The sequence below is a fragment of the Chiloscyllium plagiosum genome, unplaced genomic scaffold, assembly GCF_037043375.1.
Source record: "Chiloscyllium plagiosum isolate Xiang-an unplaced genomic scaffold, Cpla_swu_hap1 HiC_scaffold_4, whole genome shotgun sequence".
Taxonomy (NCBI): domain Eukaryota; kingdom Metazoa; phylum Chordata; class Chondrichthyes; order Orectolobiformes; family Hemiscylliidae; genus Chiloscyllium; species Chiloscyllium plagiosum.
In genome coordinates this window covers 136631034-136658295 of record NW_028270142.1, presented here as the reverse complement: position 1 = coordinate 136658295, position 27262 = coordinate 136631034, and the positions used below count along the sequence as shown (strand labels likewise).

The 27262-nt window shown below is 44.3% G+C and overlaps 1 protein-coding gene across 3 annotated transcripts in view; it reads right to left on the bottom strand.

Moving 5' to 3' along the window:
- Window positions 1-27262, bottom strand: part of cdh7a (cadherin 7a) — a 329420-nt gene that overhangs the window by 117631 nt on the left and 184527 nt on the right. For all 3 annotated transcript variants that reach the window (XM_087986719.1, XM_043687680.2, XM_043687681.2), the window contains 3 exons: window positions 25799-26189; window positions 11982-12276; window positions 4985-5104 (listed from right to left, as the gene is read on the bottom strand). In XM_087986719.1, coding sequence (XP_087842845.1) covers window positions 4985-5104; window positions 11982-12276; window positions 25799-26023 — 640 coding nt within the window. In that variant the 5' untranslated portion in view covers window positions 26024-26189. The remainder of the gene's footprint in view (window positions 1-4984; window positions 5105-11981; window positions 12277-25798; window positions 26190-27262) is intronic.

Here is a 27262-nt window from a genome sequence, read left to right as displayed (position 1 = left end):
GGTGTGTTTATGGCATGTTATTGTATTGGAATAGTTACTGTTTAGTAGTTAAATAATCTATTGTTCTGTTAAGTTTTCCAATAGAGTTAAGTTATTTCAATATCTTCTTTCTCTTCTTCTATTTAAGCTATAGTGTATGAATAAACTATGTTTTGCTTCAAATTTGACAAATTGAATTGTATCTGGAATACAACACCTGGCACTTGCCTTTAAAATAAGAAAACATCAGACTATCTTCTTAATATATTTGAAGGGGTTTGGCCTTGTCCACAACAATTAACATATTCTTGTTCTTGCTCACTATTGAACTACAGAGCCAATTCTGTACCACGCATCTTAAGCATTTCTGCTGCTTTAAGATCTGAATCATCGATGGCTGCATCAAAAGGCAAGGAGTGAGTACTGGTCCTGTGAAGTTCCAGCTAAGATAGCCTTCCAAACACAAAAGAAGGCTCATCGACTATTAAACTGTGCCTTCTGCTATTGAGGAGAAAGTGAGGACCGCAGATGCTGGATTAGAGTGGTACTGGAAAAGCGCGGCAGCATCCGAGGAGCAGGACAATCGACGTTTCGGGCAGAAGCCATTGAGCCAATTTGCAATCTAACTTGCCACTGTCTCTTGGGTTTGCTGAACTTCCACACTACTGACCGTGTACCCTATGGGAAGCTGTCAGGAGCCTTGTTAAAATCCATGCGGACAACATGAGACCCTCTACCCACCGATGGTGACTCTCAGCCACCCTGCTATTGAATGGTGAAGCAGGTTGAAGTGCAAGTGCATGGCCCACGCTGAATATGTCGATCCTTAGGCTACTAACTGAAGACAGCTCCAGACTTGACTGGCAAGGGAACATGCTGCCAACTGGGAAACAATTACAACCATCGGCCTTGGAGTCAGACTGTATGACAGCTGGAAATGTGTTGCTGGAAAAGCGTAGCAGGTCAGGCAGCATCCAGGGAACAGGAGAATCGACGTTTCGGGCATAAGCCCTTCTTGCCCGAAACGTCGATTCTCCTGTCCCCTGGATGCTGCCTGACCTGCTGCGCTTTTCCAGCAACACATTTCCAGCTCTGATCTCCAGCATCTGCAGACCTCACTTTCTCCTGTATGACAGCTGGGCATGCATGGAAACAAGGTGCATGAGATGAAATGTGACCCTGCTCATAATGAGTGAAGGGATGCACTGTGTTATAACAGCAGGGTTCCCTGCGTCAAACATTGTGCTTAAACCTGAAACATACGCAATGATGCAGCACAAAACAAGGCCATTTGGCCCACAGTGTCTGCCCTAGCTCTTTCAGCGGGGTGTTCAATTAGTGAAACCGTTTCTCCAGAGCCCTGCTGGCTTTTCCTTCCTTCAAGTCTTTGGAAGCATTACAGGTTTGAAGTCAGATGGCGACATTTTGTTGGATTTCACTGTTACAAGAGTCAAATTTGGGATTGCATTATTGAACAGCAAGGAGCTTGGACTGGTGCAGATGATGTTATCTTAGTGATAGTATCAGGAAAGCTCACACCAGGGCTTGAGGGTAAAGAACATCCACCTGAGTGGGGGGAGGGGGGGAGGCGTGGGGGTAAGATTGAAATAAACTCACTTTCTAGCTGGAGTGATGAGGCTCAGAGTCAGATGAATTTTACACTTTTTTTAAAAAATATGACCTGCAGCAAAATAAGAGTTCCACCTGAGCAAAATAAGATGTAGAACCACAAAATGATCCAGAAGAAGGCCAATCAGCCCAACTTGGCTGTGCTGGCCCTTTGAAAAAGCTACCCTAATCATCCCTTGACCCTCAAATAAAAGCAGCTGTTGGAACTCGGAAGCAAACACAGAGAATGCTGGAGAAAACCGACAGGTCTTGCAGCATCTGTGGAGAAAGAAACAGAGTTAACGTTCTGAGTCCAATACAACTCTTCTTCAGAAGTTTGTTTCTGTCTCCACAGATGCTGCTGAGTTGCTGTGCATCAGCCCCAATAATCTGCTCTTTCCTCAAAACTCCACAATTCTTTTTCCTCTCGGGAATTGTTTTTCCTTCTCAATAACTTTTGAAAGTAGGTGCTGATGAAATTTTTTTTAAATATTGACAAGAGAAGGGCATATGCCCTTGGTTCCAAAGAGCTTGCTCTGCCATTCATTAAGATCATATCTAAACTACACCCCCAACCATTCACCCCTTTGCTCATCAAGAATCTAGCCACCTCTTCCTTAAAATGTTTAAAGAGTTTGCTTCCGCTGCCTTCTGGAGGATAAGCTCCAAACATTCACCAGGCTTTGCTAGAAATAAAATTCACTTCATCTCTGTCTCAAACAGGCCAAAAGTATTTATTTTTTTAACACACAAAAGATTGACCTTTAGGATTTCAATTTGAAATGTGACGAGGATGTTATGAGAGTACAGGGTGACTTGGACAGGCTCAGTGAGTGGACTGATGCATGGCAGATGCAGTTTAATGTGGATAAATGTGTGGTTCTCCACTTTAGTGGCAAGAACAGAAAGGCAGATTATTGTCTAAAAGGAGTAAAGTTAGGTAAAGGGGAAGAGATGGAAATGTGTTGCTGGAAAAGCGCAGCAGGTCAGGCAGCATCTAGGGAACAGGAGAATCGACATTTCGGGCATTAGCCCTTCTTCAGGGCTAATGCCCGAAATGTCGATTCTCCTGTTCCCTAGATGCTGCCTGACCTGCTGCACTTTTCCAGCAACACATTTCCATCTCTGATCTCCAGCATCTGCAGACCTCACTTTCTCCTCTAGGTAAAGGGGAAGTACAACGAGATCTAGGTGTTCCTGTACATCAGTCAATGAAGGCAAGCATGCAGGTACAGCAGGCTGTGAAGAAAGCTAATGGCATGCTGGCCTTCATAACAAGAGAAATTGAGTATAGGAGCAAAGAGGTCCTTCTGCAGCTGTACAGGGCCCTGGTGAGACTGCACCTGGAGTATTGTGTGCAGTTTTGGTCTCCAAATTTGAGGAAGGACATTCTGGCTATTGAGGGAGTGCAGCATAGGTTCACAAGGTCAATTCCCGGAATGGCGGGAATATCATATGTTGAAAGATTGAAGTGACTGGCCTTGTGTACACTTGAGTTTAGAAGTATGAGGGGGGATCTGATTGAGACGTATAAGATTATTAAAGGATTGGACACTCTGGAGGCAGGAAGCCTCTGGGTAGGTCCAGAGCCAGAGGACACAGTTTAAAAATAAGGGGTAGGCCATTTAGAACAGAGTTGAGGAGAAACTTCTTCACTCAGAAAGTGGTGGATATATGGAATGCTCTGCCCCAGAAGGCAGTGGAGGCCAAGTCTCTGGATACTTTCAAGAAAGATAGAGCTCTTAAAGATAGTGGAATCAAGGGTTATGGGGATAAGGCAGGAACACGATACTGATTGTGGATGATCAGCCATGATCATAATGAATGGTGGTGCAGGCTCGAAGGGCTAAATGGCCTACTCCTGCACCTATTGTCTATTGTCTATTAAAAATGCCATTTTGTCTTGTGCCAGCCAATGAGAAGAAGCAATACAGGATGCCACTCATGTCCAATTTTATACATTTTCAGGACAGACAATGGGGATTGTCTAAAATTTAATGTTTCCTTTTGTTAAGTCAAGAGGAGGCTGGATGTCAGATTGTTTCTTTTCTCTCAGATTTGTAATTGGCAATTCGCAACTCAACCTGGAGAATGGAGTCACAAATTCGAATGAGGTAGGGGAGTATGTTAAAGGAAATTGAAAGAGTAGACAGAGCAGAAATGCAGACTCAGTAATAATAGGGGACACCTTGTGTTAAAATCCTGGCTTGGTTTGCTGACACCATGCTCCATTTAAATCCACATTTGTTCATGCACACAGGAGACTGGGGTGACAGCACACACAGCAGGCCACCCACACCCCATATTCATTTCCTCTCCCACCCTCACCCCTCCCATTATGGGTCCTTACTCTGCACCCCCCGCCCCCACCAGCCCCCTTCCCCAGGTCCTCACCCACCCCCAGTCCCATCTTCCCTCACCCTAACCCATGTCCTCACTCCCCTCAGCTCCACCCTCACTCCCCCCAGTTCCCGTCTCAATTCTCCCAGCCCCACCCTCACTCCCCAAATCCCACCCGCACTCCCTCGACCCAGATCTCACTTCTCCACCCTGCCTTCAGCTCTCCCCCCCAACTCAGTCCTCACTCCCTCACTGCCATGTCCTCACTGTGCTCCCCTTCCCCCACCTTAACCTCACTTTCTTGCCACAGATTCCTGTTGCAAAATTGTGCTCCTCCTCTGCCCATGTGCAATGCTGCCTTTATGTGCAACATCACACATGGTAAGTTGTACATGATGACGTATTGAGTCTGGGATCATGTTCATTCGTGTTTGCAGACGAGTGGCCAACCGCAGATGCTTCTGTCAGCAGATGCTGCCTTATAATGACGCAGGTCCGCATTGAAATGGTACATTGCAGACAAAGCCTTCAGAAACTCACTCCATAGCCCCATCCGGTGGCAAGACCATGCAATTCCATTGTGACACCTAACTGTTGACATGATGCTATCCAAAGTTGCAGCTGCCGCTAACTTACGCACATTTTATAGTCCACTCTTTAATTTACATAGAGTTGCACAGACTATACAGCAGAGAAACAGGCCATTCAGCCCAACGCATCCATGCAGACACATATATGTTCCACAGGAAACCCCTCCCGTCCCTCGTCATCCATCTTCCCTCACATGTTTATCTAGCCTCCCTTTAAAGAGATCCAAGCAGTTCATCTCAGATATTCCATGAGCCTGCAGCTTTCACATTCTCTCAACAGGTTCTCCAGAATTCCACATTGTGTTTATTCATGCATGCAAGAAATAAGTAAGTCAATCGATGGAGCAACATTTACACTGGTCTATGACACTGAGGGTAGCAAAGCAAGACAAAAAGAAAAGCAAGCATTTTAGGCTTCACCACAGATTATAATTGGAGGCAAAATAATTTTTGTCATTGATTGTCACCTGTCTTGGGCTCTACGGAGAAATAAGGCTGCCCCTGGAGGATACTGTACACCACCCTGGCACTGCTTCCGTAAGTAGGATCATCAGCGTCGGTTGCTGTCACTTGAATCACGGATGTTCCTGCATAGAAATATAGTGGATCATCTGTTAAATTAAGTCCATCAGGGAACCAATGTCAAAGTGTCACGATGTGGAAATGAACTGCATAAATATATCAAAAGTTTGCATCTTTTATCAGTGTCCTTCCTGTGCCCTATATCTTTTTCGTCTCGGGCCAATGTTATAAAACGCAGCGAATCATCAATTGATGAGACTCATTTCCTGAATTATTAAAAATAGGCAAGATGTTACACTCTTCACAGTCCTTTATAGCCACTTCACAGGGTGTGACTGGTGTGATACATGAAACAGTTTTCTCACAGTGAGGTCTCACACACAACATTGTGATAATGACCAGATAATTTGTTTCAGAAATGTTAAAAGAGCAATAAATATTGCCCATTATTCTAGAAATAGCTACCCTGCTTTGCTTCCAAGTAGTACCAGAAGATATTTTCAATCCACTCAGGCAGACAGATGGGACTTGGTTTAATCCCTCATCCAGATGGCAGCAGCAACAGAGCAGCACTCCCTCACTACTGCACTGGAGTGGGTTTTGAACTCATAAGCTTCCGGTTCAGAAGCAGGAGGAGCACTGCCAAATGTGTCAGTGGAATTGTAACCTTCCACATCAGGTGGGTCAAACCACAAAGTTGGCAGCCCCAGTAACTAGGAGAATATGAGGAATGCAGATGCTGGAGATCAGAGTCGAAGAGTGTGGCGCTGGAAAAGCACAGCGGGTCAGGCAGCATCCGAGGAGCAGACGAGTCAATGTTTCGGGCATAAGCTCTTCTTCAGGATCTATTGAGTGGAAATGGTGATCAGGAACTGAACTACACAAACAATTCAATAAATTGTTCATAAGATCATAGAACAAGATGATCACTTCTGATTTTCCAAATGACAATAGTCTGACAAATTTGTAAGATGCAGTAATTTCTCTTCTGATTTGATATAATCGTGGATTAAATATGTGGATGGCAACTATAGTCCATTCTAATAACTTAGTAGTCAGGTACATCTGTGTCGCAAATTAGCCCAGGATTCAAATTCCACAGCTTGCATTGATTATTTTGCATGATAACGAACTATATTATGGGAATCTTGTGAAGCAAACCTTGTCATATAAGGTGATTTTGGGGCAGTTGGTCAAACGTTGCCACCAAGTGGAATTTAAGGAGCATTTGAAAAAATGGGAACACCACGCCTTGCAAATTCCTCCAAGCCCCTCACCATCCTGACTTGGAAATATATTGCCATTCAGTGTTGACTGGGTCGAAATCCTGGAATTCTCTCCCTAAGATCATTGTGAGCATCTACCTACAGCACATGGACTGCAGTTGTTCAAAAAGCCAGCTCACCACCACCACCACCACACCACCTTCTCAAGGGGAGCTTAAGAGCGGCACAGTAGCTCAATGGTTAGCACTGCTACCCTACAGTGCTACGGCTTTGGGTATGATTCCACTGTCAGGCAACTGTCTGTGGAGTTTGCATGTTCTTCCTGTGTCTGCATGGGTTTCTGTCAGGTGCTCTGGTTTCCTCCTGCAGTCCAAAGATGTGCAGGTTAGGCGGATTGGCCATGCTAAAGTGTCCAAGAATTTGCAGTCTAGGTGGACTCACCATGGGAAATGCAGGGTTACATAAGTAGGGTAGGTAGGTAGGTGGGTATTAATGGGATGCTTTTCAGAGGGTCAATGGGGACTTGTTGGGGCGAATGGCTGGTTTCCATACTGTAGAGATTCTGTGCACTCAGGATGGGCACAGTCAGTGGCACCATGGAATGAATGACAAAAAGGCAAGATTTTGTTGTAACCAGCTTAATCAGAGCAAGATGCTACATTTCCATCTTTTTCCCTGACTTTTTCCCTGACTGGGCGGCACGATGGTACAGTGGTTAGCACTGCTGCCTCACAGCGCCAGAGACCCGGGTTCAATTCCTGCCTCAGGCGACTGACTGTGTGGAGTTTGCATGTTCTCCCCGTGTCTGCGTGGGTTTCCTCCGGTTTCCTCCCACAGTCCAAAGATGTGCAGGTCAGGTGAATTGGCCATGCTAACTTGCCCGTAGTGTTAGGTAAGGGGTAAATGTAGGGGTATGGGTGGGTGGCGGGTCGGTGTGGACTTGTTGGGCCGAAGGGCCTGTTTCCACACTGTAAGTAATCTAATCTAATCTTAAATCTCTCAGCTTTTGCATGCTGTGCAATTGGTCACAGAACTTCAACATTTATTTCTCTAGAATAATGATCGAGGGAATGTGATTTCAAATCCTCCTGTTAAAGGATAATTAAAAACATTCGAAATTACATAATACCTTAAATGTAATAGGAAAAAAAAACAAAGGCTAGAGGTACTGCACTGGTCATAATTTTGTTTGTGGAGTGTATGATGTGGAGGTGCCTGCATTGGACTGGGATTGACAATGTCTGAAGTCACACGACACCAGGTTATAGTCCAACAGGTTTATTTGAAATCACGAGCTTTTGGAGTAGATTTGACGAGCATGGTTTCCCATTTGTAAATTTGTGCTGTCTCTGTCAAAGTCCTGACAGCGTTTTCCAAGTGCTCTACTATTAAATCTTTCTAAGCAGTGAATGGAAAGGTAGCATCTTCCTCCTATTATGGACCAGGCCAGACCCCTTCAAAGTATTTTAAGAAGGTAGCCCACACCCTAACTTTTTCTTATTTCAAAGGTGATGTGACGTGGGTGTTTCAGGACTGATGCAGCAGGTCAAACCACTCGGCTTTAAGCAAAACAGAATTTATTTAAAGACTACAGTTAAAATACAAACAAAAGAAAGCAGAACTTAGAATAACTTAACTATTGGAAACCTTAACCAGCCTGATACAGTAACTATTACGAATTAAATGTTCCAATACTGTAATATCCCATTAACACTCCCCTGGGCGGCGAACAGTAAATTCAAACACAGATTCTTACAGGCAGGAGTGAACAATGCCCAGAGAGAGATTTCAGAGGAAGTCAGTCAGGAATCATTAATTGAAGCTTGCAACTCTTCTGGACTCACACATCTTGCGACTGCTACAGCTAAAAATAATTACAAAATACCTGAAGTGGGAGAACTGGCCACACCCCTCCCATTGTTAAACTATTAAACACCCAAGACTGCTTAGCACCTCTGCCTTTACAACCTCGCTTCCAAGAAAACCAAGGACAAATAACCTCTTTGAAGTGACAGCATCACCACACTCCAATTGCAAAGTAATCATTTGCTTTTTATAATTCACTGGCTGGGTCCATCCCTTGGTGCCCTGGAGAAGGTACTGGTGAGAGTGCTGTGGAAGGTGGTACCTGGCTGGACTTGATGACATATCCATGGAGGAGCTTCTCAGAATCGCCACCACCCCTTCCCCATGATCCACTCACTCACTAATGATGCCAACTGAGTCCCCAACTCAGAAACTGCCACAGAATCAGCCAACGCACGTTAGCCCAATCCACATCGTGGTACGTTTATCTATTGTGCCGCAAACCAACTATTTCTGAAAGTAAACTATTCACCTCCCTCACCCCACAGCCAAACATCAATGAGAAATATACCCAACAAAAAACAATGGGCAGAAAATGTTGCTAAACGTCAAAGTAGGTCAGAGACAAAAATAAAATTAGGAAAGGTTGATAAGACTCTGAAAACATTCATTCTAGATTAATAAAATAATAATTAATTCTAGCAGTTTAAGAGTATTTTATTACCTAATCATTTATTTATGTCAATGATATTACAGTGTTATTCAATGACTATTAATCATGCTACAGTGAGACATAGATGTCCATTAATATTCATTCAAAGTCCCAACGAAGAGTCATACTAAACTCGTAACATAAATTCTGATTCTCTCTCCATGGATCATGCCAGAGTTACTCCAATACTTTGTTTTACTTATTAATATTGCAGGCGAAATATAAGTGGAAAATTTATCAATATTAATGTTGAATGAATGTCACAATATCTAGGTGTCACAACATCTGTGTGGGATGCTCTTCAAAGGGTCAGTGCAGACTCAAGGGCCGAATGGCTTCTTTCCACACTGCAGGGATTCTGTGATTCTATGATTCATAGTATAAATCAATGCTGATGCTGTTGGAATGGGCTCTGCTAGTTTGAACCTACCTGAATTTTTCAGAGTTAAAAATCACACAATACCAGGTTATAGTCCAACGGGTTTAATTGGAAGCACACTAGCTTTCAGAGCGACGCTCCTTCATCAGGTGGTTGTGTGCATTCCAAAAGCTAGAGTGCTTCCAATTAAACCTGTTGGACTATAACCTGGTGTTGTGTGATTTTTAACTTTGTACACCCCAGTCCAACACTGACATTTCCAAATCATGTATTTTTCAACACTATGAAAAATGTAAAGATTTGAACATATGGATAAGCATAAGCCAAGGTCATTGATACTGAGGATCTAAGGTGACTGGTCCATGTCTGTATTTGTTGCACGAAGTCAGATACTAACATAATGAGCGGATGAAGAACAAACAGAGTATTGTGGATTCTGGAAGAGCAACTTTACATCTTTTATGCTATAATCCAAAAACTTCTGAAAGTAAGCTATTAATGCTCCTCACCCTGAGAACAGAGCTTTTTGAAATTAATTCCTTTTCTATATATCTGTTGAATATCGCACCCTACTCAAAAAAGAAAAGGTCATTCTTTAGTGGGTTAAAAACATTGTGGGCCGAAGGGCCTGTTCTGTGCTGTATTGTTCTATGTTCTATGTTCTGTGGGCCTGGGTGTCATTCTGAAAACATCCACCGTGTCTTTCATGGCACTGCTGAGTACAAGAGTGGCCAGGTACAGATTGGCCTCCATCCCCTGGGTCTTAATTCTGAGCAAAGGTCCACTGGTCGCCTTCTCAATGCCTAAATGCTGTGCTAGCAAGTAACAGCTTAGGTCTCTCTGTACGCAAATAAAAGCAAAATACTGCAGATGCTAGAAAAACTCCGCAGGTCTTGATAAGATCGTGAAGAAGGCATTTGGTATGCTTTCCTTTATTGGTCAGAGTACTGAGTACAGAGGTTGGGAGGTCATGTTGTGGCTGTAGAGGACATTGGTTAGGTCACTATTGGAATATTGTGTGCAATTCTGGTCTCCTTTCTGCCAGAAGAATGTTGTGAAACTTGAAAGGGTTCAGAAAAGATTTACAAAGATGTTGCCAGGGTTGGAGGATTTGAGCTGTGGGGAGAGGTTGAATAGACAGCGGCTATTTTCCCTGCAGCGTCGAAGGCTGAGGGATGACCTTACAGAGGTTTATAAAATCATGACGGGCATGGATAAGGTAAATAGACAAAGTCTTTTCCCTGGGGTGGGGGAGTCCAGAACTAGAGGGCATAGGTTTAGGTTGAGAGGGGAAAGATATAAAAGAGACCTAAGGGGTACTTTTTCACATAGAGGGTGGTACATGTACGGAATGAGCTGCCAGAGGATGTGGTGGAGACTAGTATAATTGCAACATTTAAAAGGCATATGTATGGGTATATGAATAGGAAGGTTTGGAGGGATATGGGGCAGGTGCTGGCAGGTGTGACTAGATTGGGTTGAGATATCTGGTCAGCATGGGTGAGTTGGACCGAAGGGTCTGTTTCTGTGCTGTACATCTCTCTATGACCAGGTTATCACCCAACAGATTTATTTGGAAGTACAAGCTTTTGGAGCACTGCTCCCTGGTGAAGGAGCAGCTCTCTGAAAGCTAGTACTTCCAAATAAACCTCTTGAACGGTAACCTGGCTCTGTGTGAATTTTAACTCTGTCCACCCCAGTACAACACCAGCACTTCCACATCACGCTCCAGTAATACAAAGACTTGTTTGACCAAACCTCAAACATTGGGAGCAGCTCCAGACATCGCACCTCGGAAAAGGGATGTTAACCTTGGAGGTAAGGTGGAATGAGAGCTGCACTCCCAGCATGAAACTGCACTCACGAGTGGTATATTCCCGAGAATTTAGAAGGGGAACAGGTGATTTTAATCAAAGTCTTCAAAGAGGAACTGACTGTTACATATTATTTCGCTTTGTGGGTGTCATTAGCATTTACTGCCCTTCTCTAACTGCCCTTGGACTAGGGAGTTTGCAAGGCCACTTCAGAGGGCTGTTAAGAGTCAACCAAGTTGCTGTGGGTCTGGAGATGAATGCAGGCCGGACTGAGAAGGATGGCATTTCTCCAGATGGAATTTTTCAACAATTGGGAACAACTTCAGGGATGAAACTTTGACTCCAGAAATGTTAACTGATTGGAAACTCTGCCAGATGTGATTTGAATGTATGTTCCCCAAAGAGTTTGCCTGTGCCTCCTGTTTACTATTCCAGTGATATTACCATCACCGTTGGTAACGTCGAACATGCTGAACTAATTCCTGTGTTTGTGGGGTCTCAGAATGGGGAGCCTCCATTCTACCTAAAGACTAGAATAAAGCCTGATTTTTCAGTTAGGTAACACTTCTTTGTTAAAAAGGGTGGAAATCACTGATGCAAGTGACAGTTGATGACAGCTGAATTCTTAAATTTAAATCTGAATTTGATAGATATTTGCGGACTGACATTATTCAGGGATGCAGGTTAGAGCAGACTGCAGCAGTTCAAGAAGGTAGCTAATCACCATCTTCTGATGGACAACTAGCGAAGGGTAATAAATGACGCCCAGTGACACCAATGAACAAATCTTTTAAAAGGAGCATGTAGGATTGAGGAGCAACATAGCATATTTCTGTTCCTATACTGACAGCTTTCTGGATTGAGAAGTAATGAAGCTAACTTTGGCTGTTAATTAAAGTGTAGGTAACACACAGCATACCCCAGTGACACAGAACTTACACACAATACTGTCATAGGAGTCACATCAATGCTCAGCAGAAAAGCACACTTCTTTTATAGACTTACCCACGGGAGACATCTCCGGAATACTGGTCACGTACGGACCATCTAGAAATCGTGGCTCATTGTCATTGATGTCCTGTATTTTCACGATAAACTCGGACAGTGGTTCGACAGGTTTGTTCGTTATCCGGTCAACAGCTTGTGCGCGGAGGGCATAGTAAGCCTGTTCCTCACGGTCCAGCCTTTTGGTAGCATGGATGTCCCCTGTGCTCTCATCAATGATGAAGATGGAGCCTGCACCTTCTCCTGAGAGAATGTACTTGACTGAGCCATCTCCTCGGTCAACATCAGAGTGGAGCTGGTGGTAAATAAGAGCACATTTAGATTCAGGTCAGTTGATGCCACAGTGCAAAGATATTCTTGCCCAGAAGACATGGAGACCTAACTTGTACCACAAACATATTGGGAAATGTACATCCTACAATACGTGTTTTAAGTCCCTCAGTGGAAGCAGCTGACAGGATGCACTTCAGAGAAAGACTTGAGGGGCAGACTGCATGGACACACATTCATAGTATATTCCAAAGCATGTTACAGTTAATGATAAGTTCCTTATACTGAACTCCAAGCATTATTTCTGATTCTCTCGCCACAGACGCTAATGAATTTCTCCAGAATTTTCTCTCTTTTGTCTCAGATTTCCAGCATCCACAGTACTTTGCCTTTGTACTTTGAATATGTATTCACTGTTTATCATCCAGAATGCATAGCAAATAATTTGCACACGGCATTTCCCACAGATATCAACGAAACGACTGGATAATTTGGTTCAGTGGTAGACAATAGTGCGGCTGCTTGAAGTCTGAAATTAAGAACAGAAAGTGCTAGAAACAGGTCTGGCAGCATCTGCAGAACAGAGGCATAGAGTTAATGTTTTAAGTTGGTTCTGATGAAAGGCCACAGACCCGAAACATTAACCCTGTTCCTCCCTCGGTAGCTGCTACTGGAGCTGCTGACTGTACCCAGCACTGCTGACTGTACCCAGCACTGCCTGCACCTTTTTGTTTTAATTTCCAGTATCTGCAGCCTTTTGTTTTTTTTGTATGAGAAAAGTTAGCTTCCTCTCCCTCCAAAACTGCCTCTGATCTGTAACTATTCCTGAGCAACGTCCAAGTGCCCCTTTCACGATGTCAGATATTTATGCTTCAGTCTTTCAACTCGTCATCCCTGGCCAATTAAAAAAAAACCTTGCCAACTGATAATCATAGTCAGTCTATCGCAAGTTGCAATGCAATGGAATATTTTTGCTTTAATTGTCAGCTTCAATGTGTTGAATTATACTCTTTATCTTGTAAAATAATTGCAATAAGCTGAGGGTGCTGATGGTTATGACAGAAGAGAAAAAAAAATCACACAATTCAAGCATCTTAACATCTTGAAGAATATTTTGTTATTTCATTAACAATCTCGCACATCTCGAGAGAAAAGCAACACAAGAAGGGTTTGCATGAACTACAGGATAAGTAGTGAACATTTTCCCCTGAAATTATTACTTTTATTCAATGATTGTTTCTCCCCCTCCTATCAACTGTGAAGTTTCATTTAGTGATAGATCTGTCTGATGACTGTCACAAAGCGACTGCAGCCCCACTTGGAAATCTGAATCAATATTTAATTATAGAGAGCAGTGATCGCAGAGTGAGTAGTTAATTTCGTCTGATAGCAGTGGAATGTTGGACCTCCCATGACGGGAATTCAGCTTTTAACTGACATTCATCCTCATCCCCAGTGGGTGACTTTCATTCCTTAATCAACCAAGGAATAAGTTAAATATTAATATATGCACATCACCGATGGGATGGGTGCAAGGAGTTTGCAGGATCAGGAATCAACTCCGTTCCATTTATGCAACATGTTCCCATCTTCTGCAGAGCAACACCGAGGTGGCAGGGGAAGTCAAAGGTCAGGAATGTCCTCCTAAGGGTATAGAATGAACCATGGGAAAGAAATATACAAGAGAAAATTGATTGTCTCAAACCAGCAGAGGGTTTTTTTTTAAACAGATCTGGGCCTTGCCAACATCAGTGGTATTTATTGCTTGTCCCTAACTGTCCTGGAGAAGGTGGTGTGAGCAGCTTTCTTGAACCGCTGCAGTCCATGTGCTGTAGGTTGACCCCCAATGCCATCAGGGAGGGAATTCTGGGATTTTCACCCAGTGACACTGAAGGAACGTCAATAAATTTCCAAGTCAGCATGGTGAGTGGCTTGGAGGGGAGCTTGCTGGTGGGTGGTGTTCCCATGTATGTAGCTGCCCCTCATTATGGTCATGGTTGTGGGTTTGGAAGGTCTGTTGCAGGAGTGAGTTGCACCTTGTTGACAGGGCACACTGCTGCAGTTTGGAATGAGCTGCTAATGAGTCACTTGCAGCACCCTTGGAGAGCAGCGAGCCACTTTAATAATTTGTGGCTCACTGCCCACAAAGCAGAAGAAGAAAAGGAAGCTGGCTGTGGCTAGACGTGGAATATGTCAGGAATAATGACTGAAGACTTTCCCCTTTTGAAAATCAGCCCTGCCCATGGACTGAAGGGGAAACATTGCCAGGGTTTTGGAGATACAATTGGAATTCATTGATTAAATCTTCCAAACAGCGTGGGTTCAATGGGCTGAATGGCCTGTTTCCATGCTTTAATGTTCCATCCTTTGTTTAATACCCAGATCCATAAGAAACTACAGAAGGTTATGTGCTCAGCCCAAACCATCACGGAAGCCAATCTCCCATCCATGGACTCCAACTACACATCTCGTTGCCATGGAATGGCTGCCCATATCACCAAAGACTCCTCCCACACCGGTAATACTCTCTTCCAACCTGCAGAAGATACAGAAGCTTGAACACAAGCACTGTCAGGTTGAAGAACAGCTTCTTCCTGCTGTTATTAGACTGATGAATGGACCTCTCTAATCTCTAGTAATGGTGATCTTGCTTTGTGCACCTCCAGTGTAGCTGTAGCCTTGTGTGCCTCACCCTATCTAAGGGCTCTATGATCTGTATGTCCCTGTTGCAATGATCTGCCTGTTCTGCTTGCAAACAAGTCTTTTCATTGTACTTAGGTATACGTGACAACAATAACTCAAATCAAATCAAATCAAATGCATTCCTCCTTTGAGCACGCAACATGATCAAAGATTTGTCTGGCTTGCCTACATTGAAAACGCAGTCAATCAGTCATTTGAAGCCTTGCTCTGTTTTCAGTCGCGTAGTGGGGCCTCATTTTAATTGTAATTTCACAGTAAGCAGGGCTGTTCCACTGTCCCAGTATTACCACCATGACGCTCCACCTAGTTTCAACCCCAGGAACTTCCTTACATGACGACAGCACATTGCTGATGCCAGGCTGGCTGGTGAGGGAGGGGATTTAATTCATCAGAGCCTAGTAGTGGGAAGCCCATTCCAGGGTGTCTAACACAGACAGCAATAGGTTGCAGTAGCTGCTTTTTCAGAGGCAGCCCATAGAGGGAGGTGCCACTCTTCCTGACCAACCTGAAAATAAACCTTCACACCATCTTGGTCAGGTTTCCGATAAGCCCTGTTACAGGATCCCTCTCAATGCCAGCACAACAAATTGCACTCACGTAGCCCATTTACTGCAATAAAAATGATCACTTCACAGGAAGGTTGTCGAATACGTTTCGACATGGAGACTCAGACTGATGTTCAAAGAGGTTGGTACTGAAGAGCAACTGAAAGGAGCAGAAAGAGTTAGAGAAGTAGAGAGAGAGGTTTATAGAGGATCATTGGTGCTTCTTTCATTGACTTTCCTGAACCACCATCCCACCAGGGGAATGGTAAATCTGACATCTGAAATAATTCAGCTCCATACCATGGGAGCCTCGTCTGGTCATGGTCATGGGGGACAAAATTCATCATGTGCTTGCTCAGCCTTTGACCAACCAGGGTGAAGATTATTCGAGGGCTTGGAGCTCAAGCAAAGGTCTTGGTTTATTGTGCAGCAGTGATTGCCATGCTCTGATAAACTCAGAGAATCACTCACTCTACTGCAAGCCATTCAAACTCCCAGAGAAGTGGTGGCTTCACAAATTCCTCCAATTCCAGTGGCAACAAACAAGGTCCAACTAAGACGACACATTCAACATCAAGGAACTAATTACTCAATATCAGTTCCATTGGCTGGAACATTTTATCCATATGCTTGACAGCAGACTCCCAAGATATCTGCTCTATTCAGAACTGGGCCTTGCCATTGACTGGCTCAGTGGAACGATCAGTGAAATTCACTTTCCCTTAAGGCACAACTGCTCAAAAGTGACAGCAGAGACTTCAACGTCATTGGTTTAACAGCAGAAGAGTGTAGCAGGATCTTTTCATCCAACAGATCATCATCCCCTGTGGCTGCATCTTCCACTCCTTATTGAAGGAGCTGACAAAGGTCGAAGTTCACCTTGAAGCTGGTCACTGTCACACATGGTGCATCCCGATCCAGTTCCTTCCAGCCTTTCCTGGAGGAGCAGTTAAAACATTTGCAAGATCCTCCTGCGGTTCCAGGGATGATGTTTCTTTCACAAAGACAGGCTCACTGGGGAATGAATTAACAGCAATTTCTTGCAGCTGATGAATAAACAGGATTTAAATACATGTGTCTCTGTTTAGTAAACAGCAATGCTGATTGGGAGTGACATAGAGAACAATAATCTGCCTTCCATTGCAGCAATAACCTTTACCTGCCCTTAACTGTGATTCTTCCTGAATCTTCATGTGTAATAGAATACGGTTGGAGAAATTGAGGCTTCAACCACACACTGGATCTGATAGAATTGATATACCCTCCCCACCCCGGTATCCAATTTAACAATAGTGTTCTTCCCATTAACCACAATGCCTAGATTCCAAAAATCATCCTGTTGGAGTGTCACTTCCCCAAGGAGGAATGTTCCTCACTGGCATCTACTTCTTGGACAATTGCATTTTGGAGTGGTCTGATTCATCTCATAAACGGTAAACCTCTACTTCAGCAAAGCCTCTGAACTTGGCCATTCTTATAGCATGCATGACACACATTACTGAATGGGCAAGGTTGGCACAGATGCCAAATTTTCCTGGCACACTACAGACAAGAAGCAATGGTGGTGCTATTTTGGTCGCTCTCTTACTGGTAATTAGTATTCCTCTTATTATCAAAATGATCGGAGTTGGATTCCATGGACCCAGTCAAGGGAAGTACTCCTTCACTGATGAAAAGTTTGTTCTGCTTGTGAAGTTCAGCTTGTCTAACAACTGTATTACTTTTCCCCATGTAAAATCTTGCAAAAATTCTGATAACGTTTCATCCAGTGCTTCAAATATGGTGGGATGGAGAAAGTGAGGACTGCAGATGCTGGAGATCAGAGCTGAAAAATGTGTTGCTAGAAAAGCTCAGCAAGTCAGGCAGCATCCAAGGAGCAAGAGAATCGACATTTCGGGCATAAGCCCTTCTTCAGGAATGAAGGTGTGCCAAGCAGGCTAAGATAAAAGGTAGGGACTTGGGGGAGGGAATGCGATAGGTGGAAGGAGGTTAAGGTGAGGGTGCTAGGCCAGAGAGGGGGTGGGGGCGGAGAGGTCGGGAAGAAGATTGCAGAGCAAGAAGGCAGTGCTGACTCCGAGGGTTGGAACTGAGATAAGGTGGGGGGAGGGGAAATGAGGAAGCTGGAGAAATCTGCATTCATCCCTTGTGGTTGGAGGGTTCCTAGGTGGAAGGTGAGGTGCTCTTCCTCCAGGCAACTGCAAGAAATGCAAAACTTGTGCCCACACCTCCCCCCTCACTTCCCTCCAAGGCTCCAAGGGATCCTTCCATATCCATCACAAATTCACCTGCACCTCGACACGCATCATTTACTGCATCTGCTGCACCCGATGTGGCCTCCTCTACATTGGGGAGACAGGCCGCCTACTTGCAGAACGTTTCAGAGAACACCTCTGGGATACCCGCACCAACCAACCCAACCGCCCTGTGGCTGAACACTTTAACTCCCCCGCCCACTCCGCTAAGGACATGCAGGTCCTTGGCCTCCTCCATCGCCAGACCATGGCAACACGATTCCTGGAGGAAGAGCGCCTCATCTTCCGCCTAGGAACCCTCCAACCACAAGGGATGAATGCAGATTTCTCCAGCTTCCTCATTTCCCCTCCCCCCACCTTATCTTAGTCCCAAACCTCGGACTCAGCACCGCCTTCTTGACCTGCAATCTTCTTCCTGACCTCTCCGCCCCCCCACCCCCTCTCTGGCCTATCATCCTCACCTTAACCTCCTTCCACCTATCGCATTCCCAACGCCCCTCCCGCAAGTCCCTCCTCCCTACCTTTTATCTTAGCCTAATATGGTGGGACCTCTCATAAGCTCATCTCTTAATTTTCCACATTGGCAATTATCAGCAGGATGGTCTGGTTCAATACTTTAAAAAAAAAATCAATAGTTTCCCCAGGCTCCTGGTTGTGCTGCTTGCACTTTGCCAAGTCTAAGACGGTGCTGTACTTTAAGCCAAAATAGAAGTCATAGACCTTAATTACATCCTCATAATTTGTGGTCTGTTCCTTAACTGATGAGAATTTGGCATTGGCACTGCTGCAGATCATGGACAGCAATTCACCGACACAGTTCATAGCTGGCTTCTGATTAAAGTTAGAGGCACTCCAAATCTGCTGAAACCTCAGCAAAGATTGATCAAGTTGATTCAGTTCCTTCATGTGGTCCAGGGCCTCTGGTAAAGGCAATCTTTGATCCAATATCGGTGATTTTGTGAGATGCATCATGACCAAACCCTTTCATAATCCAGCCCTTTCCAGTGGGTGCACTCGAACTTATAACTGAACATCAGCCAACTCCACAGCAGGAACAATTCTTAGTCTAAAGGGAGAGCACTGAGAACCTCAAAGGGTCACAAATGAGTACTTGTCAGCAGTCCAATTGAGAATGGCGAATTGATATTACAGTTCAGAGACCTAAAAGCCTGGATTTTCCAATCGCTGTAATTTTAACACAAGCAAACACCCACTACTGGGCTAACGTTGCCATTAAAGAAACATCAATCAGAATACCTAAGCTATAGAGATATTGCTTTCATACCAAGATTCTTACAATAAAAGATTAGAATTGAGCTGGACTAAATTGTAATGATGACACTGCAAAAGCTAACGTTGAAGTATTATCGATCTGCTTTGTTCTGATGGATTTTATATTAATTAATATGTAGCACATTGGGACAGGAACACAGAATATTTTTCTTTACCAAGCTTCCAGCACTAGCATTGAATTATTTCAGCGTCTAACTCACAATTCATTGGCCCAAGATCCAAGAGAAGGATTTATGTTTATAGAGCTCCTTTCACCGTTTTGATTGTCTTCAACGGAGTTAAAGTTAAAGTGTAATTTTGAAATATATTCACTGTTGCAAAATAGGAATCTCAGCTAATTTGAACTGATCTATGCTCTCAGATACACTTTAACTGGAAGAGTTACTAAGCATTTGGCGCACAAGAACAGACCTTTCAACCCAAAGGATCAGATTGATGTTACTGCTTCAAACAAGGCTTCTCCCATTTCTCCTCTTTGAACACCGTGAATATAACTATCCATTCTTTTCTCTCTCATTTATTCATTGAGCTGCCCGTTAACTATTTACCTCAACTGACTGTGTGATAGCTGGATTTTCCAATCGCTGTAATTTTAACACAAGCAAACACCATTAAAGAAACATCAATCAGAATACCTAAGCTATAGAGATATTACTTTTAATACCAGGATTCTTACAATGAAAGATTAGGATTGAATTGGACGAAATTATAATAATGACACTGCAAAAGCTAACAGACATGGTGAAGTATTATTGATCTGTTTTGTCCTGATGGATTTTATATTAATTAATATAGACGAGTTTAATGGGGTTCCATCGTGATACACAGATATAGTTCATATATAGGGAGGGTTTGACATGTAAGACCCTATAACAGCAATATCCATCTGAACAACCCCCTCCCAACCCTTTCCCCAACCATCCTTCAACCCTTGACCTCTTTCTCCCTTGTAGCAAAGAGTAGAACTCAAGCACAAAGTTTAAAAATAAGAGGTCATCGGGGTGTACAGCACAGTAACAGACCCTTCGGTCCAACTCATCCATGTCGACCAGATATCCCAACCCAATCTAGTCCCACCTGCCAGCACCCGGCCCATATCCCTCCCAACCCTTCCTATTCATATACCCATCCAGATGCCTCTTAAATGTTGCAATTGTACCAGCCTCCACCACTTCCTCTGACAGCTCATTCCATGCACACACCACCCTCTGCTTGAAAAGGTTGCCCCTTAGGTCTCTTTTATATCTTTCCCCTCTCACTTTAAAACTATGTCCTTTAGTTCTGGACTCCCCCACCCAGGGAAAAGACTTTGTCTATTTATCTTATCCATGCCCCTCATGATTTTATAAACCTCTATAAGGTCATCCCTCAGCCTCCAACGCTCAGGGAAAACAGCCCTAGCCTATTCAACCTCTCCCTATAGCTCAAATCCTCCAATGCCGACAACATCCTTGTAAATCTTTGCTGAACCCTTTCAGGTTTCACAACATCTTTCCGATAGGAAGGAGACCAGAATTGCACGCAATATTCCAACAGTGGCCTAACCAATGTCCTGTACAGCCGCAACATGACCTCCCAACTCCTGTACTCAATACTCTGGCCAATAAAGGAAAACATACCAAACACCTTCTTCATTATCCTTTCTACCTGCGACTCTACTTTCAAGGAGCTATGAACCTGCACTCCAAGGTCTCTTTGATCAGAAACACTCCCTAGGATCATACCATTACGTGTATAAGTCCTGCTAAGATTTGCTTTCCCAAAATGCAGCACCTTGCATTTACCTAAATTAAACTCCATCTGCCACTCCTCAGCCCATTGGCCCATTTGATCAAGATCCCGTTGTAATCTGAGGTAACCTTCTTCGCTGTCCACTACACCTCCAATTTTGGTTTCATCTGCAAACTTACGAACTATACCTCTTAGCTCACATCCAAATCATTTATATAAATGACAGAAAGTAGAGGGCCCAGCGCCGATCCTTGTGGCACTCCACTGGTCACAGGCCTCCAGTCTGAAAAACAACCCTCCACCACCATTCTCTGTCTTAGTCTTAAAACGGGAATCATAGAATCCTAGGGAAACAGGCTACTCAGCCCATCATGTCTACACCAACCCTCTGAAGAGAATCCCATTCAGACCTACCCCTGTAACCCTGCATTTCCTATGGCTAATCCAGCTACCCTACATATCCCTGGACACTATGGGGCAATTTAACATGGCCAATCCATCGAACCTACACATCTATGCACTGTGGAATGAAATTGGAGAACCCAGAGGAAACCCATGCAGACACAGGGAGAATGTGAAAACTCCACACTATCACTGGAATCGAACCCAGATCCCCTGCATTATGAGGCAGCAGTGCTAACCACCGAGCCACCATGCCCCCCCACCTCACTGAGTAGCTAGTCTATGGAATTCTCTTCCCCATGACACATTAGCGGCAAGGTCACTGAGTTTATCTGAGGCTAAGTTGGACCCGCTTTTCATAGTCTTTGGAATCATAGAGTCATACAGCATGGAAACAGACCCTTCACTCCAACCAGTCGATGCCGACCATAATCCCAAACTAAATGAGTCCCACCTACCTGCGCTTGGCCCATATCCCTCCAAACTGATTCATGAACTTATCCAATTGTCTTTTAAACATTGCAATTGTACCCACGTCTACCACTTCCTCTGGATGTCCAATCCACACTCCAACCACTCTGTGGAAAAAGGTTGCCTCTCATGTCCTTTTTAAATCTTTCTGCTCTCACCTTAAAAAAATGTTCCCTATTCTTGAAACTGCCCTCCCCCCTCACCATAGGGAAACAACGCCTTCCATTCACTTTATCTAACCCCCTCACGACTTTCAAAACCTCTACAGGATCACCCCTTATATTGTAAGATAAAGATACATCATGCTGTAAAAATAGCAAATTTGGAAACACATTTGAGTCAAGGGTTTAGGAATGGGCAGACAGGAAAGTGAGGTTGAGACCCCAATGGGATAAGACACGATTTTAGCAAATCGCAGAGCAGGTTTCAAGGGCTGGACAGTTGACGCCTGCTCCTAAGTCCCACATTCTCCACTTATTAAGATGACAACTTGTGCTATAAAGTAGTTGCAGTGGTCTGCAATTCATCCCAAATCCCAAACCTTGCTCTCTCTGTCCGTCACAACTTTGTTTCTTCATCCCTGACACTGAAAGAGTCATCAAAACATACAGCTATACAGAACGGAAACGCAGGTGAAGGGGTGGCTGGAAAATGGGAAGCTTTCAAAAATGAGATATCAAAATCCAGAGACAGCATGTTCTTGTTCAGGTGAAAGGCAAGGCAGGTAGGTGTAGGGAATGCCGGATGACTAGAGAAACCGGGGGTTCTGGTTAAGAAAAGAAAGGAAGCAATAATCAGGTATAAGCAGTGAATCCTTAGAAGAGTATAATGGCAGTAAGAATATACTTAAGGGGGACATCACAAAGGCAAAAACAGAACATGAGGTAGCTTTGGTGAATAGGGTTAAGGAGAATCCAAAAGGATTTTATAAACATATTTAGCACAAAAGGGTAACTAGGGAGAAAATAGGACCCCTTAAAGATCAGCAAGGTAGCCTTTGTGTGGAACTGCAGGGGATTGAGGAGATACTAAACAAGTATTTTGCATCAGTGTTTACTGTGGAGAAAGACATGAAAAACCCAGATTGTGGGGAAATAGATGGTGGCATCTTGAAAAATGCTCATATCACAAGGAAGGAGGTGTTGGATATCTTAAAATGCATAAACCTGGATAAATCCCCAGGACCTGATCAGGTGTACCCTAGAACTCTGTGGGAAGCTAGGGAAGTGATTGCTGGGCCTCTTACTGAGATATTTGTTTCATTGATAGTCACAGGTGAGGTGCCAGAAGACTGAAGCTTGGCTAATGTGGTGCCACTATTTAAGAAAGGTGGTAAGGAAAATCCAGGGAACTATAGACTGGTGAACCGGAGAATGGAGGTGGGCAAGTAGTTGGAGGGAATGCTGAGGGACAGGATGTACATGTATTTGGAAAGGCAAGGACTGATTAGGGACAGTCAACACGGCTTTGAGCGTGGGAAATCATCTCTCACAAACTTGATTGAGTTTTTGAATAAGTAACCAAGAGGACTGATGAGGGCAGAGCGGTGGACATGATGTATATGGACTTCAGTAAGGCGCTTCACAAGGTGAATAAATCTTTACTGAGCCCTTTCAGGTTTCACAACATCTTTCCCACAGCAGGGAGACCGGAAATGAATACATTTCCAAAGTGGTCTCAACAATACCCTGTACAGCTACAACATGGCCTCCCTTGTGTTCTTTGCAAAAAAAAATCACCTACAGCCAGTCTTCGCCAATCTCCACCTCTGCCACTGATATCATCCAACACTTCAATGCAAATTTATCCTCTGTTACTTGGTTATTTCACTTACTCACTGTAGAAAGCTCCCAGAAGAAATTCACTCCATTCCACTAGATCGCTTATAAACCCCAGCCTCCCAAAACTCACTGTTGGTGATCTGCCATTGCCTTATTATACATCCTTGGGGAATTTTAGCACATGAAAGGCAAATATATGATATTTCTTAGCATGGATAGACTAGGCACTGCATGGTTACTGAATTACCCTACAGGACTTCAAAATGGACAGTTGCTCTCTGGGATGTGGATAAAACAGAAAAGAAAAGCCTCATTTTCCACCAGTTTCTCCCCATGGTATTAGTCCCTCTGGGTAGACAGCATGACATGTATCATAGCTGATCTCCTCTGTCCTTCATCAGATTTACAGAGACCGCCAGACAATGCTTCCTTTAAAGGAACACAGTTTTATTGCAGTGTTCCGCTTGGGGACATTACAGCCTTCAGGATTCAATATCAAGTTGAAAAATTTTAAAGCCTGAACATCTCCTTCCGAATGTATTCCCAAACCCCACTTCCCAGGTCCTGTCGTGACATGGATTATTTTCAGCACAATCAGTTCATTATCACCCGCTCATAATCCACAGTATCACCTATCAAGCTTCTTTTCTTCTCCGGCTTGTTATCTCAATCACTTTCTCTCTCTCTCTCTCTTTGGGCTCCATCTCCACCTGTCTGCTCACTCCATCCCCCCCACCCCCACATCTGGCCCCCACTCCCTGTATAAATACCACCTTTTCCTATCTCCGATCAGTTCTGAAGGAAGGACACTGGACTCAAAACATTAACTCTGTTTCCTCTCCACAGATGCTGCCAGACCTGCTGAGTTTCTCCACCACATGAGGATTTTCTGCTGGCATTCACTGATTTTTTTACCTTTGTTTCTCTATTTTTTTGCACCCAGCAGCGTAATGACACACAACTGAGCAACTTTCCCACTACCAAAATCACCGTGATGTTTTTTTAAACTTATGACTGCCACCAGTAAAACGCACACGTAGCCAATTAGGTACATACAGCCAAAGCATTGTGGATAATGCAAGCCATCTGGGGTTGCTTTATCATTTCTAAGCAGCCTACTACAGAGATTTTATACCATACCTCTGGAGCAGGTGGGACTTGAACCCAGGACTTACAGCTCAGAGGTAGAGACATTACCATTGCACCACAGGAGCCTCCTGAGCTGAAGCTAATAAGCACCACCAGTAAAAACAACCTTTTAGCCAATTCAGTATTTACATGCAAAGCCATATTGATTTTTATAAATCACATGTATTTGTAAATTAAACATGCACTAGACTCATTCAAATCGGTGCCAGAACTCACATAATTAGTGTTAAAGGAACAGAGAAGTTGATATTCATTCTTGCATCAAGACATACAATGGCCTGACAGAGTTGTTTATGAGTAAAGCTGCCATGGGGTTACAGACAGTCCCATGAGTTGTAATAAAAATCTTGTCGAACCACTTGGTTCTCCATGAATCAATCTCTGGCATTTGGGGCATTTCAAACAATTACGTTGACAAGGACTTTGTTCTTGGGAAAGATGTCAGGACTCTGGAGAGGGTGCAGCAGAGATTTATGAGAGTAGCAAGTAGGGTGAAGGACTTCAGTTACACGGCGAAACTTGAGAAAATTGAGTTTCCCTCCTTCAAGCAGAAACAAGGTTAAGGTAGGATTTGATGGAAGTGTTCACAATCCTCAAGTATTTTATTGGATGAGTTTAGAAGCAACTGCTTTGAGTGACAGAGAGTTGGGTAACTAGATGATGAAGATTTAAGATAGTTGACAAAAGCGCCAGAGGAGATTTGAGGAAAACTATTTATGCAGTTGGCTACAATCTGGAATACAATGCCTGCCGGGGAAATTGGATCAGTAACTAACAGAAAATGTTTGTGAAATGATGGGGAAGAGGAGTGGGATCAATGGGATAACTCATTCAGAGAGCCAGTACAGGCACGATTGGCAGAATGGCCTCTTCTATGCTGCATCGGTTTGTTAAATTTGGACAAACGTTGTAACTCCAGTGCCATTCTCTGTGTCAGCTGTTGCGTGGTTTAGCAATTTGTGAATGAGACTGTCAGGCTTTTTGAAATCACACATGAGATGGGGTTCCATGCTCTCAAACTCCCCCTCCGCGCCATTTCCACAGAGGTGCGCCTCTGTCAAAACAGCGCAGGCAGGAATTATAGCTATATTCACATGTTAGGTGTCTGGAAGCGTCCTTCTGGGGGCCAGCACTTCGTTCAGATGAGCGGAATGAGTGGAAATGTGAGGGTGGGGGGTGTGGAACTGTACAAATGGTCATTAACAATGAGAGTCGCTTACCTTCCCCACGTACAACGGGTCGGTGCCTGTGTATTCCTCCAACACAAAGAATTGGTTCCACACCCAGCCACGTTTCATCCGTCTGTGAGCTTCCCCCGGCTTTCCCGTTGAAAGGTGAGATCCCGGCACTGCCGATGAAGGAGTGGATTGCCTTGTCCCACTCAGGCACAGCAGTAGTGTTATTACCACCAGAGAACAGCACAGCCTCACATCTCTCGGTTGCATTTTTCTACCCTGGAGATTAAGAAACACAGGCAACTGTTCCGCTTGGCTTGACAACAGCAGCCTCAGTTAGGGCTGTCAGTCTCGAGAACAGAGATGCGAAGCTTGTTGAAGGTTGGTCTCAGGAACCTTGCTGCTGCAGAGTAAACTTTACTGAAGAAACAGACACCTGGTGCGGATAAAGACAAGAGTTGCTGTCAGTTTAATGTTTCACCAAGCTCTGACATCTTGCTTACCATGTGGAAGGACCAGATCTAAAGGTGCCTTAGACAAGTAATGAGAGTGAGCCTTCTGTTCAGTGTAATACAAATGGTACATGAACATTGCACTGCAACAGTGGAGAGATGACATTGAACGAACTGTGGTAAAAACAATGACTGCAGATGCTGGAAACCAGATTCTGGATTAGTGGTGCTGGAAGAGCACAGCAATTCAGGCAGCATCCGAGGACAGGCAAAATCGACGTTTCGGGCAAAAGCCCTTCATCAGGAATAAAGGCAGAGAGCCTGAAGCATGGAGAGATAAGCTAGAGGAGGGTGGGGGTGGGGAGAGAGTAGCATAGAGTACAATAGGTAGGTGGGGAAGGAGATGAAGGTGATAGGTCAGGGAAGAGAGGGTGGAGTGGATAGGTGGAAAAGGAGCTGGGCAGGTCGGACAAGTCCGGACAGGTCGAGTTACTGGAGGTTAGAAACTAGGATGAGGTGGGGGAAGGGGAAATGAGGAAACTGTTGAAATCCACATTGATGCCCTGGGGTTGAAGTGTTCCGAGGCGGAAGATGAGGCGTTCTTCCTCCAGGCGTCTGGTGGTGAGGGAGCGGCGGTGGAGGAGGCCCAGCACCTCCATATCCTCGGCAGAGTGGGAGGGGGAGTTGAAATGTTGAGCCACTGGGCGATTTGGTTGATTGATGCGGGTGTCTCTGAGATGTTCCCTAAAGTGCTCTGCTAGGAGGCGTCCAGTCTCCCCAATGTAGAGGAGACCGCATCGGGAGCAACGGATACAATAGATGATACATCCACTAATATCATCTATTGTATCCGTTGCTCCCGATGCGGTCTCCTCTACATTGGGGAGACTGGACGCCTCCTAGCAGAGCTCTTTAGGGAACATCTCAGAGACACCCGCATCAATCAACCAAATCGCCCAGTGGCTCAACATTTCAACTCCCCCTCCCACTCTGCCGAGGATATGGAGGTGCTGGGCCTCCTCCACCGCCGCTCCCTCACCACCAGACGCCTGGAGGA